The 18,150-nt window shown below is 39.4% G+C and overlaps 1 protein-coding gene across 2 annotated transcripts; it reads right to left on the reverse strand.

Moving 5' to 3' along the window:
- Positions 1 to 5,649: 5,649 nt before the first annotated feature.
- On the reverse strand, positions 5,650 to 18,140 carry BUB3 (BUB3 mitotic checkpoint protein). 2 transcript variants are annotated; one of them, XM_018078510.2, is made up of 8 exons: positions 17,996 to 18,140; positions 15,748 to 15,942; positions 14,629 to 14,698; positions 13,389 to 13,540; positions 10,563 to 10,721; positions 9,114 to 9,291; positions 8,476 to 8,692; positions 5,650 to 6,484 (listed from the first exon to the last, which is right to left on the reverse strand). In XM_018078510.2, exons 1-8 carry the CDS (start codon positions 18,002 to 18,004, stop codon positions 6,475 to 6,477), a joined length of 990 nt encoding a protein of 329 aa, XP_017933999.1. In that variant the 5' UTR covers positions 18,005 to 18,140; the 3' UTR covers positions 5,650 to 6,474. The 2 variants fall into 2 exon arrangements, with proteins under 2 accessions (XP_017933999.1, XP_017934000.1); XM_018078511.2 differs by lacking the exon at positions 5,650 to 6,484 and having other exon boundaries at positions 8,472 to 8,692.
- Positions 18,141 to 18,150: the final 10 nt, after the last annotated feature.

Genomic DNA, 18,150 nt, shown 5'->3' on the forward strand with positions numbered 1-18,150 from the left:
AAAAAAAAATCAAGGATTTAAGCACTTTTATTTTTCACAGCAAGCACTGTGATCTAGAACCCAAAGATTTTAAGGAGGAACAGAGAGATATGTTTCCCCAGGTATATTCCCACCACGCTTAATTTATGGTATAGGACTGAGGGTTTTGCACAACAGGCCAGATGTTTTATTTGCAAAGTTCATCTACAAGTACTTTTTTAAAAATGTCCCCTTCCAAAATCTGATTAGCAGAAATTAATGCTCTCTGATTGAAACAAGGCACTTATCTCACTGCTCAGGCAGCATCACCTTCCAGAGCCCCTGTGAAGAATCAAAAAATCTCAACATTAAAAATATAGGGGAAGAGAAATGGCCAAAGTCATGTTCTCAAAACATGGAATTTACAAATTCAAGGGATATTTATACTGTTTTATCACAGTCTGTGTCACCAGTTGATGTCTTTAAACGATGCAGAGGATGGTAGAGAAGTATCACCATTAAAAGCAGTGACTCTATATATTTAAGCAAACTGGGACTGGGAACAGGGAGGCCTTTCCCATTTACAAGTTCCCTGTTTGCTTCCAGGGAAAACATTCCCGCAGCTCTGCAGCAAGGGATGAGCATCCTACAACCCACATATCTGCACACACAGCACTGCAGTAACTGCAGCCCTGGGCTGCCCAGCAGAACATGGAATGCCTGTGTGGGACAGGAAAACTGAATCAGCAGCAGGAGACACCAGAAATAGAGGGTGTGCAACATGGGAAATAACAGATTTATTTTTATTTTTTTTTCCCTGATGTCTCCACTCTTTTGTCTGCTGCACAGGCTACAGCTGTGCCAATTCTTTCTTCAGATTACAAATTCTCTACTTAATTCCTCTTGGTCGACTTTGATTTGCAGGGCCCGAAGTATAATTTTTTTCTGCCTAGATAACACTATGTAGAAACACAATGGGCACATTTTATTATTACTTTTAAAAGCACAACCTCTAAAAATGCTTGCACTTTCTGCTTTCTTCCTGTCACCTCTATCCCTCCCTAAAGCAGGAACTAAACGTGTTCTATGGGAATCTCTCTTGCCAGGTAGCAGTACTAAATATCAACACAATATACTGTATCATTGTATAAGAAAAATTTGCATTTAAGAAGGCACTTAACTCTTCTTTACCTGTTTGGTCTCACTTACCTTTACAGGGAAGCACTGTCTGTTCAATTGACCAAAAAATTACATCACAGGAATCAAGAAGATTAACTGAAATAACTCCCCACAGCAAGTCCACAGCAGAGGCAAAAAATTAAAGCAATTATGTGCACTAGGAATCAAGACATCTGTTCAAGTCCTGCCTTTGCTCTGTGACAAGGACATTCACTTCCTCATTCTGTGCCTTTGTTGACATCTGTGGAATGAGAATATTTCTTCTCTCTCAACCTTTGTCTTGTCTACTTAGGGAGCAAATCCTCCAGCCAGAATCACTTCTGACAGTGCATCTGTGCAGTGCTGGGAATGAAGCAATTGGTGCCTCTGTTGCATTGCTGTGGCTGCAGAGCTGTGGTGGTTTGTAGCAAACACAAGCAGGGAAAAGCAACCCTTCCTCAGTTCAATTATCAGGAAATCTTTGGCATAAGTGAATATATTGTTGCTTTGTTTTTACTTGATGCTACCTTGCTCTGTTTTTCCCAAAGGAGAATATAGTGGGTTTCTGCAAGTGGGAATGGATTAAAACATAAAACTACTGCTGTGCTGGTATGAGTTGTTTAGTGTTGCTGATGGTGAAGCTGGATGAAAGTTTAAACTACAGTTATTGCAAGACTGATGTAAACCAAGTATTCATATAGCAAATAAAAGTCAGGTATTCCTGGTTAACCGTCATTCAGAAATTAACCCTAATTCAGCATTAACCTAAATTCAGAAATGCCTACAAAATTAATATATACATTAAGAAGTATGATCAGAGAATCACAGAATGCTTTGAGTTGGAAGGGACATTGAAGATCCTCTTGTTCCACCCCCTGCCATGGGCAGGGACACCTCCCACTATCCCAGGTTGCTCCAAGCCCCATCCAACCTGGCCTTGGGGGCAGCCACAGCTTCTCTGGGAAAAATTCCTTCCCAATATCCCATCTAACCCTACCCATTCCCTCTTGTCCTGTCACTCCACGCCCTTGTCCAAAGTCCCTCTCCAGCCTTCCTGCAAGCCCCTTTTAGGTACTGGAGGGTGCCATAAGGTCTGTAGAGCTTTCTCCCAGGTGCTGCTCCCCTGCTGCCAGCTCTGCTGGGCCAGGTCATGCTGACATGAGAAGCTGGAAATCATGGGCTGAAACAAGTTTGTGTTAATGGTGGTGTGGGCCATGGGGGAAATTAAAAGCCTAAGAATTTAACCTTTTAAATAAACAGGAATCCCTGCCTTGGTTACCACTATTAGTTTGCTGTAACAGGAGTAATGCCAGGTGAACAAATCATCAGAGCCCAATTTAGCAGTGCAACAACCACAAGTACAATCAGTTCCTGCCCAAAGATGGAACCAGTTAAATCCCCACCATTCCTGGCAAACGCTGGTCTAACCTGTCCTTGAGAAATTCCACAGCTGGAGAGGCTGCAGCTTCCTCAGGCCATTTATTCCTGGGCTTAACCATCCTTACACTTAGAAAGTTTTTCCTAATGTCTACACTAATCTCTTGCTGCAATTTCAGCTCATTATGCCTCGTCCCAGTGGACATGGAGAACAGTTTATTCCCTTCCACCACTTTGCAGGTAATCACAGGAGACTCTGAAGACCTATTACCTCCCCCATGTTGCTCTCATGTGTTAGCACATTCACATGGGCTGTACACGCCATGGGATACAGTCTGATACAGTGTAAAACCCCTGCACAAACAGCCTTAGGAGAAAAGGCATGTTTCACACGGAGTCTGCCTTTAGCACAGCAGTTACAACAATATCTGGGCAAGTCCCACGTTTGACTTTTCATTGCTAAATTCTACATGTCTAAATTAATTTTAAACAAAGGATCCGGACCCTTTTCAGAGCAAACGTCACATTGCTGGGGGAGCAGAAGTTGTATCGGTTGAATATTGACTAAAAAATGAGGTTAATAATGTGGTCATGATTGTACTAATGGTGTAACTGCCAGAATGGATGTTTGCTATTCCAAAGAAATGGATTCTGCTCCAGACCACTGACACCACTCCCCGATGGGGGACGTGCCAATTAGGCCGAATTTGCAAGAGTATCCAACAGCAGAGACACCCAGCTTTTGGGCACCCATCTTAACACACACCAGTGGAATTACTGCTGAACTTAGAGACTGTGTGTGACTCCAACTACAGAAAATCCTTCGAGGCAGGAAAAACCACTGGACACTTAGAAAAGTGTGAGCCAGTTAAGGAGGATGGAGCTGGCAATCCCCACACAGCTTTGTAAAGCCACTCTCAACAGCATCACTTCGTTGGGGGCTCAGAGCCTTGAGCTCAGAGCAGAGTCTGGTTTTGCTTGGGAAAACACCCACCTAGAGAACACCTTTTTTTAATACATATATTCATCATAATTGCAGCAGCAGCAGCAGCACAAAACATCACACCTGAGATGCAGCAGAGCTCCAGAGCTGCATGTAGTACCCACACACTGATTATCCTGAAGTACTGGCCAACAGAAAGAAGTACTTACCAGCCTGCTTTTGTGACACTCAGGGCACAGATGCCACTTGGCTTCAAATCCACAGTGTTATGAGGCCCTTGTGAGAGACAACCCGTGATATTCGTCCCTGCAAGCAGTCAGTGGTGATTGATGACTCCATTACAGTGATGGCTGGGGCTCCATGTTTTCTCCACAGCCCTCAACACCAGCCAAAAAGCAGGGACTTAAGGAGCTTTTTCAGATCTCAATTCCTCTATCAAGAGTCAGTACATCCTTTGTTCAGCTGCTTGTTATACAGGTCAGAAAAGGCTTGTTTCGTGATTTCTGCAGCTTATGAACCTCTGCCTTGACCTGCATTTCTAGAAGAGTGCTAATAAAAGGAAGACTAATCTTGTAAAAGAAATATCTGTATTTCAAGTGCACATTGTGATATTCGTGCCCAACACATGGACAAAGGCCTGACCAACATTCATTTTCCCTGTCTGGTTGTCTCACTGTTTTCAACACTCTTGTTGCTTCAAGCATTTACATAAAACACCGACACACCTCAAGGAATTTTCCTATAATTTTTGAGCCAAAATAGAACCATTTAATCCAATCCATTCCCTCCACATATCTTCATCCACTGAAACATGCAGATCTCAGCACATCAAGCATTAACAGGTTTTTCTCCCAACACTTACCAGTGGAAGTTGCACAGGTGGCATCATTTCCAGGTTATATTCTATGTTTACTTTGTTAACCAAACTATTCAGAATTCCTCTGATTCTCTGTTTGTTTCCCTCTATGCTCTCTAGCTCTTATTTCACTTCGTTCCCCACACCTGTAACTCCCCACTCTATCCTTTCCCCATTTCACATTCCCTTCTCCACATCATCACTAAGCCACCTTTTCATTAGTCCCAGCCTAATTCTGACTTCACACATTTTTTATTTGGACACATCCTCACTTCAGGTCTGTTTTTTCCACAAGCAACATCATGTTGTGCTTTCGGGTAACTACAATTTATTTACGGGCTCAATCCCATATTTTTTTATTACACACTTTAAGCAGAGATGGAGAAACAAGATATAAATGCATCTACACCTGCACACACACACACATTGTGCTATGGGATCCTGGAACAGTTGACAGTGGTTTTAAACAAAATCTGCTGTTTCAGCCTACAGTTATCCCCAAACCAGGGATTTAGCTTATTATTGCCTTGCTAGTCACTCTCACAGAAACCTTTAGCTCCCATGGTTAGGCCCCAGATCCTCTTTATCAATGCAGTCCTCAAAATACAATAAAAAACCCAAACATCAAAGTGTCATCACTTCCTAAGCTGACCTAAAATTCAACCTCTGCCCAATATCAGCCAATGCAAAAAAAAACCCAATTAAATGTGCAAGGAATAGGGATGGTGCAAAACTGCCAGAACAGAGGTTGGATGGCACTGTGGTGAGGGCATCAGTCATATTTAACTCAGGAAGATCTTTATTTTTTCCAAACTTACCAAAACCAGTTTATATCATCAAAGAAACCACATTTAGCTCATGACAAACTACAAAGTATTCCATATACAACTCATTTACCAGGTCTGCCAGGTAACAGCTCAAGTTTGTTGGATTTCTGCACACACAGAGCTGCTTCCTCTCCATCACCACCTTCTCTGCAACGATTGGTTACTATTCCTGTTGTCAGCAAGTTTGTTTTCTTAGAGGTAATAAAGTACTCCCACTGCCTACACAGGCACTGATAGAAGGGAAGAAGTGGTGATACTAATCAGAAAGAATTACCAGTAAGGAATGTGCAACATTGAATATATTTATCAGACTTGCAGGTTTAGTCTCTTGATCAGATCTGCATTCCTGTCCAGAAAAAACACAACACACAGTGTCTGTGTTGTTTTCCTGATGTTCCTTTCCTAAGAAATTTTTAATTTGTCCAAGTTCAAGCATCTTCTCACACCCATCCCCTACTCCAACATCCTCAAGAGGCTGATATAAAATTTGATTACAGATTAGACTTCTTAGCAGTAATGTAAACAAGACATGCAGAGAAACAGTATATTTTTATTTTCATGGCATTGTGTAGCCAGAATGACATTTCCACTTGTGTTACTCCATAAAACCCAGGCTACCAGGTCAGTCTAAAAACTTGGAACAGACCACTCAGAAACTATATTTGCTCCCTTCCATCTCCAGGCCTTCCTAAATATCATTAGTTTTAGGCTTTTATGCAGGATGTGGGGAAAAAAAAAAAAAAAACAAAACAAAACAACAGAGAACCATGTATTCAAATTCTTTCCCTCAGAAACAGTTAAGGATTTTCCAGTATCAAGAATCCAGCTGACATAAACAAGTCCACTTAATACAGTTTTAGGTTCTTAGAACCCTGTGAAAATATTACCTAGGTCCCCAGGGAATGAAGAAATTCCCAGTTCAGTTCATTGGAAAAGACAAAAGGTTCAGAAATTTTCTGAAAATTTTCAGTCAAGAACTCCTACAATTTAAGGTTTTGGTGTCAATATTTGTTTCACAATCAGTAAAGGCTGTTACACAAAGTACTTGCTTTATTGAACAAATATCAAAGCAGTGAAAGTTTTCAGAATCAGATACTACAAAAAGTGGTAAGTTTTTACAAAGGTTGCCTACAGGACTGAACTAATTCAGCTCCAGACAGCAGATAAAGAAAGCAGTTTCACTAACATTATAAGCAGGCAAGTAATGACAGATTATAACAAACTACAGTAACAAACAAATATTTCTTAGTTAGAAAACAACATGAGTACAAAGATTGTTCTTCTCACTTCTGCTGCTTTAGTTTAGCCTTGTTAGGAGCAGGTGGGCATCTCTGAGGAGAAGTATCACCAGGAGTCTAAGTAGACCTGGAATAAATAAACTCTATTTTAGGAAGCAATATTTAGAGAAATCATAAGCAGGTAGAATATTCAACATCCTTTAAAAGCAGAAACTTGCATAAATACAGCTTTCACTTGTATCCAGATAAATATATAATAATTTAATGATCAAAAAGCTGCTCTTGCCAAGTCTTTCTGTAATAGGGCACCATCTTGATGCATTTAAGAATGCATTGTGCAGAAATGCAAAGTGACTTAAATTAATATGCAAAAAGATCACTATGAAACAGCTATCAGTCTTCTGTCCTAAATAACTTATTTTTATAATAAACCACTGATGACTCACTCTACTGTAACACTAAAGTATACCCATCCTTCTTAGTGCCCTAAGGTTGGCACAAGCAACTTGTAAATGTCAGAAAAGCATATAAATCTCGTTAATGTTTTCAGAAATTCATTTAAAGATAGAAACAGGTCCAAAAAGATGCCTGTCTAAATGCATTGCAATTACGTTACAATTATTTTCCAAATACACAGATATGCTCTGTCTTTTCTCAGTTCATTACTGACTCAAACAATTTGCCCTTCTGGGATCAATTGTTTGCTAATAAATAATTGTTTACAGTCACAAAATGATATTAAGGAGTATTCTTATTAGTTTTCCTTCTACAGCCTAATAAGATTCAAAACTAGCTGATTCCCAAGAGTCTAACCTTAACCTTGCTGTGTTTAACAGCCCAGGAAATGATGAACCATCTGTTTCAGAAAATAATGGAGGGCCAAGAGGAAATATTGTTTAATTGTAGATTAACCTCCTCATAAGGCAGAATGAAGCATCTACAGAATTAGCAACCACTACTAGCACTGTACAAAAATAACTGAAAGCAACTCTTACTCTTACAAAACCACCAGCAGCAAGTATTCTTTTACTACATTAAAAAAAAAAAGTATGTATCAAGTACAACCTGATTTTAAAAATAAATTTGAATTATCATATTTGGATTTTTTTTCACTTGGGGAAATAAATTCCAAAATAGTTCTGGCTTTATTTTTCCATGAGTATCCAAATTATTCTAAAACAAATATCTCCAAGTGAGAGATGTGCAAGTTACAGATTATTAAATACATCATCTCCACAGGTATAAAATGGCTGCTCCAAAGCAATAGACAAGTCACTTGAGGGAGTGAGGGGAAAGGTCTTGAGGTTTTAAACTCAAGAACTTTGATAATTTATGTGTGTCTATTTACACAGCTACTTTAAATACTGGAGACAACCTGATAAGACAGCTTGAGTACCACAAGAGAAAAAAAAACTAGCAGTGATAAACCACAGGAATTTGAAAATAAAGCCAACTGCTCCTGTGCTGGCATCATTAAGAGCAGCACAATTCTGCCCTGTGATGGCAATTTTTCAATGTAACATTCATGCCAAAGAAGGTTTAACAGGAATCCTTTACCTCCATCAATCAGTTTGCCCCGTTTTGACAGCAACAATGACAGAGAAGTGTGTTATCAGAGGGCTGCAGCAAACTCCAATACACAGGAACTGAGAGAGCTTTCCCTTGATTTTACACAACCTTCCTAGAGCAGTGTCTGAATTCCCTGCTCGCTGTGACAGCCGGGTGCATGCTCGGTGTGAAAGATTTCATTAATCCCAAGTTTTAAACATCCAAACACAGCAGCGTTTACTCAAATAAATTATTCTTGAATTCTTCACTTAATTCTTGAAGCAATGAGCTTGCAATAACTCCATAGCTTCATATAATAGCCCCTATTGAAAGAGGATAAGGGTTTGACATCCTTCTCCTACTAAACAACCAGGCACAATTTTATCCATCAGACGTCTATCAACCTACGGATATTGAAAGCTTGGGCGAGCGAGATAAAAATCAAACCCAGCCCTACTGTCAAGCTGCACTATCTGCTGCCATCAATAATGCTATTCATGAATTTAAGAAAATTAATAAATCTTGGGCTGAATGCTCAGAAAGCCTCGAGTCCAGGCGGAGCACACTCACTTGGGTTTTGTTTCTGCGTCTGTCACTTGGCGAATATAGATCCCATCTTCGGGGTGCTCGATGTCATCCATCTCGTACATGTAGGAAGAAGCTATTGCCAGGGTAGTTCCATCATTGCTGAAGGCCAGGGATGCAATGCTGGTGGGATACCGATGGAACTGGCACAGCCTCTTCTTGTTGAACGGGTCCCAAATATTCACAAAGCCATCGGAACCTCCTGAAAACCAGGTTTTAAAAAAACGCGTATGAATTACAACCGGGAGGGAAAAAAAACCCAAAAGAGGTACAGCACAGAAAACAAAAGAAGGAAAAGGGAAAACTACTCAGAATTACTTTGTCAGTGAAAACACAGGTTGATTCATTCAACAAAGAGCACAACGAGCATATCCCAAAATCCCTGTTAAAGCAGTTAAATATCACAGCGTCAAATGATTTTAAAAACCCCGCTCATACCAAGAAACATCATTTAAAGGCTCAAAAAGATACCAAGAAACACAATTTAAAGGTTCAAAAAGATACCAAGAAACACAATTTAAATGCTTAAAAAGTCAGGGCATATGAAGCAAAGGCTGACCTGTTTACATCAAAACTAAAGGAATCGATGCAAGATTTTACAAAAAATTGAGCATCTGCTCTACCTGTAGCAAAGGTGTTGTGGACATTATGGAAAGAAATGGCATTAACTGGGTAAATCTGCTCAATGTTGTTTTCCTTCAAACGGTGACATTTGAAGGCATATTTCTTCTTCTGGATTTCTGGACTTGGATCCAAATATTCCACGGCGACACGACCTTCGATAGAACTTAGAACATAACCCTATCAAAAAAAAAAAATAAGAGGAGATACATTTTTAGAAGTTTTCAACTGGAGAAAAGACTGAAATACAATTTTATCTCATACCCCTCTAAATTCTAAGAAAGTGGTAAGGCAAAAAAAAACATCCAGAGAGAGATTCTCAAAGCAACACAGTTTTAAGCTGACAGTGAGACTTGTAATTACCTCTACAGGTCCAAACACAAGCTTGTGTTTGAGGAAAAAAGTGTTAAGAGTTAAGAACCCCTCGTATTTGGTCACCTACCCCCAGGGCCTAAATATCTGAAATATGAGAGATATTCACAGGACTTTTTAGTTTCAGAATTATATTAATATTAGCTCAGAGCTTTAGACTAACAACTAGACACTCAAGCTGAAATAGCATTTTCAGTGAAATTTGATTACAAGTTGTGTTCACTTATCCAGTTAATTACAGTCCTGACTTGGAGCAACCTGAGATGCTTCTATTATCACTTCTCAGTTAAGTCCCAAGTAGATCTTTTTACAAATAGGACTGCAATGATACCTAGCTATAGCAAGGTTCTTTAAAATCCATAATACAATACAATCTGGAAGATCAGCTTGTTTTACTATAACTAGAACTGAAAATGGACAAAGCATTCATGCCAGTTCAACTAGGTCTTGCAATTCCTGTACTATCACTTTGTACACGGGGAAAATTCCCTTCCAAATTAGTTTGGCAGAAAAAGCCAATCTTCTTGCTTTACTTCACAAAGAAATACCACAGACACACCACGTTAAGTTCCACAGAACAGCTGTATGATCATCTAAATTGTACAATTCCCCTGGATAATGGAGCAGGGGTTCTTGAGTACATGCCACAGACTCAGAGATAAAAATGAAAGAAAAAGATATAAACGACATTCGTGTAGTTTTAATCCTGCCCCTGTTGAAGAACCAGGTCTACAAAGCAAAAAGGCTGCTGAGGACCCACCAATTTGGGTTTTCCCTCTTCAACTTGGAGGGGGGGTGTCTGTGTGTGTGGTTTGGTTTTTAATTACATGACAGCATTGTGATGCATTAAATATACTTTTTAAAATGGAGACAAAACTGGTAAGTCAGTGGCAAATATTCCTAAGCTGTGCTATGAAAAAGAATTAACCTGCAACAAGAAGTCTCCCCCATCCCAGTTTGAAAATCCATGGATTTTTTTTTTTTTTTTTAAATGAAAGACGCAGAAAACCTGAAAAACGAACCACCATTTCCCTAAAGAATACTCAGCAGAAATCCAGTTCCTGCCATGGCTGCCATACCTGTTTGTTGGGAAATGCTCTGATGCAGCGGGTCTGGTATTTGAGGCTGGATTCCCTGCGCTGCTGAACGTATCCCATGTTCCGTAAATCCCACACCAGCACCCTCCGACCCGCCGTCCCCACGATCAGCCTGTCCCCAGACACAGACAGCGTGTACACCTTCAAAAAAACAGTCACAGGATTTAACACTCATTAACCTGGATAGCCACTGTTGTTTGGACAAAACAAACCGTCAGCAATAAGCAAGAACAGAGCAGGTGATGCTACAATGAAGTTTTTAGCCAGAGAACTCCCTTCAGCTTCAATTCAGGGCTCGAATTTGGGATAAACAGCAGTGGTGTGCAGCTGGTTTGTGAGCTCAAAAACTACTTAAAGCATTAAATTCATTGAATGTAATGAAAAAAGGAAAACCAACTCAAAGGAGCAAATAGGGAAGAGCACAGATATTGGAACTCATCTCTGCTTGTACGCATAGTTTGCATTCCCACTGCAAATTCAGTTACTGAATTTATTAATTCAGTATCCTGCTAATTCAGGATCCTGCAGGTTAGTCCTACAATACCACAGCACACATTTTCCTCCCTGTTTTCCTCCACCTGGTAACCATGTGTTTTTCTTTTCAAACTGAATACTTCGGGTGGAGCTTCGGGTTAATAAAGTGAAATAAACTGCCAAGAAATCATTAAAAAAACAGTGTTTTGTATACTTTAATAAAATCATGTGAAATATAAGAAAGCAATATGCTTGACACATTGAAAAGGATTGTGGCTTGGAATTTCAGCTCTAAAGATTGGTCCAGAGGTTCTAATTTGGCTTATCAAAATTCTCATCAAAATATTCAGTGTATGAATTGTCGTTTCCAACTATTACCTGGGATGTAGTTAATCTGAAAATACGTTTAAAAAGAAAAGAAAAAGGAAAAAGGTTTAGTCAAAAGCACTGTGTTATCAAATGAATTCCAAGATGTTGATACACAAGCAAGATGGAATCCAGGTACCTACAGCTGTCACTGAGCTGCCCACGAGAGCAAACTATAGGAATGAGCTTTTTCCAACGTGATCTAATGCAGATAAATACACAGGAAACAGATATTGTATATTCCTCAGATCAAGAATCAAAAGTGCAAGAGATCTGGTATCCTGCCAGAAGGAATCAATTTACTTCTGGCATGTGCTTGTATCATTTCACTCCAGCATCTCGTTTCACTTGCTGGTTCTCTGATAAAGCCCAGCAAAGCTGTTGGCTCTGGTAAGACTGCACTGAAATATCAGACACAACTTTGGTCTTCATTACTACAGATGGTGTGTTTTCAAAGAGCTCATTTCTAATAAAAAAAAACTAAGCAGACAGGTGTGTATGTGCATGTATACATATAAAAAAGCTTCCTTTAATCAATCCTCATGGATTCACCATGAATTCCTGCTCTAAAATGTGATTGCTGAACTTCCCTCTTAAGGCTGGGATCTTAGGATGAAAAAAGTCTTAAATGTTCACAGAGGTGTTGCCCAAAATTTCTGATGATCCCAATTATGCCTAAAAAGAGTAAGAAAACTTTGAGCCAGCAGTAGTTACACACTTCAACAAGGCAGTTTTTCAAATCTCTCTTCATTATTAATGTAAAAAATGATCCAAAAATATTAATAAACAGTATATAAAACGTGTTTGCATACATATAGGGACACAAAGGCATAAAAACATAAAATATCTTAAATCTTCTCCACAAACTGATGTCACACCTGTACAGTAAGTATTCTTTCAACACCACACAACCATAAATCAAATGAAACCGTTGTCGTGCAGTTGAGTAGGTGTACACATTTATCAAAGGCAGCATTAAAAAAATGACATAATGAACCTTGCTGAACCAATAAGCAGCTTGATTCACTGTGGCTGTCCATTATATGATATTCTGTCAGCAATTTATCACAGTTCTTTACATGCTACATACATCTATAAATCAAAACTAGAAATAATGCAATTACTTTATTCTGAACAAAGGTCTCGCCAGAAGTAGATTCAGCTATGCTGGAACAAAAGTAAGAGCTATTGAGGGGCAAAGGGAATGTAATGATGGCTCATAATTAGGACTTGACAATAGGATGTCACAGTGCTAAATGAAATTTTAAAAAGGTACAGGTAAAAAAATATTCATATGTGAAATTATCCAAGCCAGCCTGTGTTTAGCAGTCTCTGAAAAAAACAGAAATTACTGTTGTTTAATTCTTTCAGTGACACCACCGAAAGCAGAATAAAGATTTAACACACCATATCACCACTAGAAAAAGCTGAAGGTGTAACATTTTACCTTTTTTCTCTAAGTCTCCCATTAGCACAGAGGATTTCGGTATTGGAACAATATCAGAATTTATTAGGCATTAGTACAACACAGGTAAATCACAAGAAATTCTGTTCAATTTTTTAACACAAGTGAAAAACCAAATTAGTATTTCAGGCAATGTAAATGGCCTCCTCCTGTATCTCTGTGCACATTCCCAAACAATCAGACCCTGTGACTGCCAGGGCCTGATATATCTAAAATCTTAACATTTAAGGAAATCAATAGTGAATATTACAATTAAGCCAAGCTGCTGGTTTTGTAACGTTTTCTTTCAAACTCATTTTAAATTAGAAGAATCTGGTCAAAGCCTTCCCCTGCAAATCACAGTATATTCTGAACACCAATCTCTTAATATGCAAGTTTCACAGCTTAAAAACCACCAAACACAACTTCACAAATTGAATTCAGTTTCAGAGTCCTGCATAACGTTTATAGTCACAGGATGCATTATTTAACATGTCCCCTGGAATACAGCACCCAGCACATACCTTTTCAGGTTGAGAGAAGGTTCCTGCATTACAAGGAGTTCTGGGATCCCACAGTTTAACTGTTTGATCCCAGCTTCCAGTCACCATGACATTCACTTCTGGGCAATACTCAACACACCTGATGGGAGCATCATGGGCACCAACGAGGTTTTCTGTAAGAAAATACAAGATACTGTAACTTTACTGGCCCTACAAACACTCAGAATGTGTGAAATAAAGAATAAAAAGGGACACTACTGCAGTACAAATGTTTTCTGACATTCCATGGGCACATTTCTATGCCAGGAGTCTCTCTAAGGATAGCTCAGCCTTTTGAAGCACAACTTTGGCAAAGACCAGCATTGTTAAATTTAAACTTATGCCTCCTGAGATTATGAAAGGGAGTTAAGGACTTTAGGCAGTCACAGAGAGATCTTCAGAGGTATCAGGGATGTTCAGTATCGAATGGTATCACCACCTTTGGCACTAATACAGAAACAACAGAAACAACAGAAACACTAATATAGAAAAAAAACCTTAAGCTTGTATATATTAGTAATATGACAAGAGAATAAAATTAATATTATACATAAGAAAAAATACTAAAACACTTGTAGAAAGTCATCTAAAGCGGAATTATTTCAGCTTTTTAGTAACATTACTGCACACACTTGTTTGTCAAGCCCTGGCTATTGGCTGGTTCTGGTGACTATGTTTGTCTCTGGCTGAGATTTGTTTTTCTCTTTAACATACCCACACAAACACACACAAAAAAGTTAGACAAACTAGTTCCATGTTTTGCACCAACAAGGCACCGAAACTGTTATTTTCAAGCAATGTTTTGTTAGGAAAAAAATGTAGTACAAGGCCATGCTTGACAAAGCAAAAGCTTTATATACCCTCTGCCATGAAAGATCATTATTCTAAATATATCCAAACCACAAACCTTTGAAAAATAACATGCTCAGGTTTAGTTCAGCTTGGCTAATTCCCCCTAGCTGAGACACTACAGCCTATGGCAGAGCAGGATTATCATCAGAAATCCAATTCAAGGCACCCTACAACAAGCACCTACCAAAGTTTCTGGCAACGTGCCAAATTCTTCCATGCTTTTAGCTGGTACTTATTAGGGCCAATAGTTACTCTCCAGATACCTAAATATCCCCCACCTAAAGAACTTTAAACCTATTCTGTTCATGCAAATATATAAATCTGAAGCTTAGCCCAGCTGTTGAGACCATTCAGAACTCAGCCTGCTCACCTTGGTCTGTGTTTAAATCGTGCATTTTCAGTTGCTGATCCAGCCCTCCACTCCAGGCATGGGTAGGATCCTATAAAGCATAAAATTTCACCTTAGGACATTGCATTAATTTTCCACGGCTGCTAAATACATTTCCTTTCCTAGGTTCATAGCAAAGAACTCACTTTCCAGAGTTTTGGGAAGATGGGAATTGAGACACAAGGGTTAAGATCTGGCCCAGATTTAAACAGGCAGACAACAGAAACTTTGCAAAATGTTTAAGTGCTTTGAGCTACATGAATTTTTTTAAGTTTAAAAGTAAAACTAAAACAAAAAAAAATAAATAAAAAGGTAGTTAGAGGCTCTAATAAATCATTTCCACTTCTGTAAGAGGAAAGCACATAATATTTATTCTTATTGAGAATTTGAGTGTTTATCCTCAGTACAGTGTGGCAAAATGTTCAGTAAAAAAAAGCATAAGTAGAGTCCAAAATTTAAAACATTCAGTAACACACTGAGATCACATCACTAAATTATATGTCAGAATGCAATGCCAAAAAGTGATAATTGAAACCTTCTACTTCATATGTTATACCAAAAAAAGGCAAAACAAAAAAGTGGCACCTAGAAAGTGAAACCATTTTGAGGCACACTTCAAACCCAGAGCATTAAAAAATATAGAAACCAAGGACCTAATAAATGTCTCACTTGGAACAATGCCATGTTTTCAGTACAACCCAGTGTGGGAAGGTTAAAAAGAAAATACTAATTGGCTCTGGGCATTTATTGTGGGTAAGGATTTCTGGCTGTATCCTCCCAGTACAACTCTTTGTGGGGAACACACACACAGTTCAGCACACCATTCCAGAAACAGCACAAATCAGCTTCAATTACTTTTGTATCCCACTTGTACCAGGAGCAAGTTGCTTGTGTGCCTGCACCTTCACAGGCAACCCCTGCATTTAGGACTAGAAAGATGCTCATTAAATAAGGAGTTAATTGGCAGCAGTAAACTATATTTTTTAGCCCACATTTCAGGTTGCATTTTCCTCCTCTTTAACTTCAGGGAGTGGCAGTTTCTCATACCGTGGGCACTATGTGTCTGTAAAATAATAATTAAAAATAACCTCCCACACTTACATAAAAAGCACAGTCCAGGACAGCTCCTGAATGCTGATATTTGAGTCTCATGGTGTTGGCAGGCACATCATAGAGCCGAACAGTGGCGTCCCAGGAGGAAACAAGCAGGAACTGAGATGTATTTGGACTGAACTTCACCGATGAAATACCATCATCTGGAGTTTGGTTTAGTTTGAACTCATTTGATCCCGTCATCTGCACACAACAAAGGCACAGACACAATTTGAGTGATTACAGGAACACAGCAAGTCAGCAAGATAAACTGAGACACCTGCAAGGCAGCCCAAAGGAGGCCTGAAAAGTTTACTGGCTTTGACACACAACAAGTTCAGAACATCCACATTTCTGACAAACTCGAGATGCCAATCCCTGTCTAAAACCTCAATAAATTCCTTCCCCCACAGAGAGCTTTTGAATTTCAAATATAACATGCAAAAAACAATACAAATACATTATCATCATTATTATCATCTACAAGCTTACATATTGTTACTTATAAATGTATTTCCCTTACTCGTGTGTGTGAGTGTGTTTTTTACATTAAATATCTCTAAGTTACTGTGAGCATCAAGAAGTTACTTTACAAAACATATATAAGCAGAAAGGAATCTCATTTGAAAACTCCAAAAAGTGTTGACTTGTTCCTCATTCAGTATGACTGCCATATACTTCCAAGAATTGCAACTGTATCATCTTTTATATAGTTCTAAGCTCTCTGCAACTTCCCATTCTTTAGGTTTCCATAAGTGCTACAAAATATTTGCAACAGAACAGCTTTAAGAATTTTTTCCCCCCTCACTTAGAAGGGCGAGTAAGAAAGGGAGGTTATGCTTTTGTAAATGTGATTTTGGTAGAAAAAAAAATCAACAATTCAATGACAAATCAATGACTGAAGGCAGCTGCAGCACCCACTTCAGAGTTTTGTTGCATATACAAAAATTCCAAGGACAGCAGAGACTATGAACTGCAAATTCCAGCTGGAAAACAGTTCAAACCTTACAAACACTCTAAAAGAAATTGTTCATGACACGTACACCAACAAAGCAACCAAACTTTAAGGCTTCACAAAACCTTAACAGCTCATTTCCCTTATGCCAGAGGGGCAGAGAAGCAAATTGGTTTAGATTTTCTGTCACACTGTCACTCCTGAATCTGGATGTGCAAGTGCAGAGGTAAGATTACACCTCTGACAATAAATCAGAAGAGAATGAACAGATGAACAAGGGCAAGGTTCAAATTTAGGGCACAATGGTTCCAGTTCAGTGCTTGTCAGTAACTGGGTGAGCAACATACATTCTTACACTGGAGAGACTTCCTGAGTGGGAGCTTTGGCAGATGATCTGCAGGACATCCTTCAAAAAACAAAAATCCCACCCCCTGTGTCAACATAAAGTGCTATTTCTGCCATTTAAACATGAAGTGAGGGGAAAAGTCCACTCTTAATAAGAGAAAAGCTTCTTTCGGAGCCCCTTCTTCCAGTTCTGCTTTGGGAATACTTGGAAAAAAGGAGGCTGGAGATTTAGCCATACATCTTTCCACAGGAATACTATAAGGAATTCAGCAGCACCTGCAGCAGTGAATGCTTTAGATGGATGTAGAGAGACACAAAATCTAAAGGAATTCAGAACAACTGGGAAAATCAGACTGGACATGGTAATTGCCTTCTCTACTTGTGCCAGAAAACTCAAACAACAAACATAAGGATTTGAAGTACAAGTTATTGTATTATCTGAGGCCTGGTACAAGTTATTATTCAGTTCAGGAAGAAAAGTTAGTTACTTCTGAGACCTGGAAGGATCTCCCAAAGGTATTTTTAATCCAGAACAATGTACATGATATCAGAATTTAAATATATCCTGCCTCTTACACATGCTAAAGAAACAAAACACAAAAGGAGTTCTGCATTTGCACAGAAACAGCTGCTCCAAAACCAGGATTTCCAAACCACAGAGCCAAGCCCACCTCAAACAACAAAGTGCTGGTAAAATGTTGAGACACATAAGAAATAAGACATTATACCCTGAAACTGCGATTCTGACTTAGACACAGGGTTCGGTTTTGGGGGAAACAAAAACCAAAACACACAACTCGTTTTTAGTGAACAGGTAAGAAATGTGTGCCTTTACAGCCCCTCTTGGCACAGCTCTGTCCCTCAGCCGGACCGAGCTGCCCGAACAAAGTGCCTCGGTGAGAGCCCCGGGACGCCAAGCCCGCGTTTTTATTACGAAATCATTAAATTCAAAAGTACCGTTTTCATATCAGACGAGTTCCTCCCGCCGCTCCGCGCGGCGGTTGGGAAAAGCTTCGGGAGTCACGGCAGCGCCGGGGCGTCGGTCGCTCTCACGGTCCGGCCGGCGAGAAGCACGTCGGGATGCGGGAGACGCTGCAGGCGGGAAGGGAAGA

The sequence above is a fragment of the Manacus vitellinus genome, unplaced genomic scaffold (assembly GCF_001715985.3).
Source record: "Manacus vitellinus isolate BGI_N305 unplaced genomic scaffold, ASM171598v3 scaffold_40_pilon, whole genome shotgun sequence".
NCBI classification, from domain to species: Eukaryota; Metazoa; Chordata; class Aves; order Passeriformes; family Pipridae; genus Manacus; species Manacus vitellinus.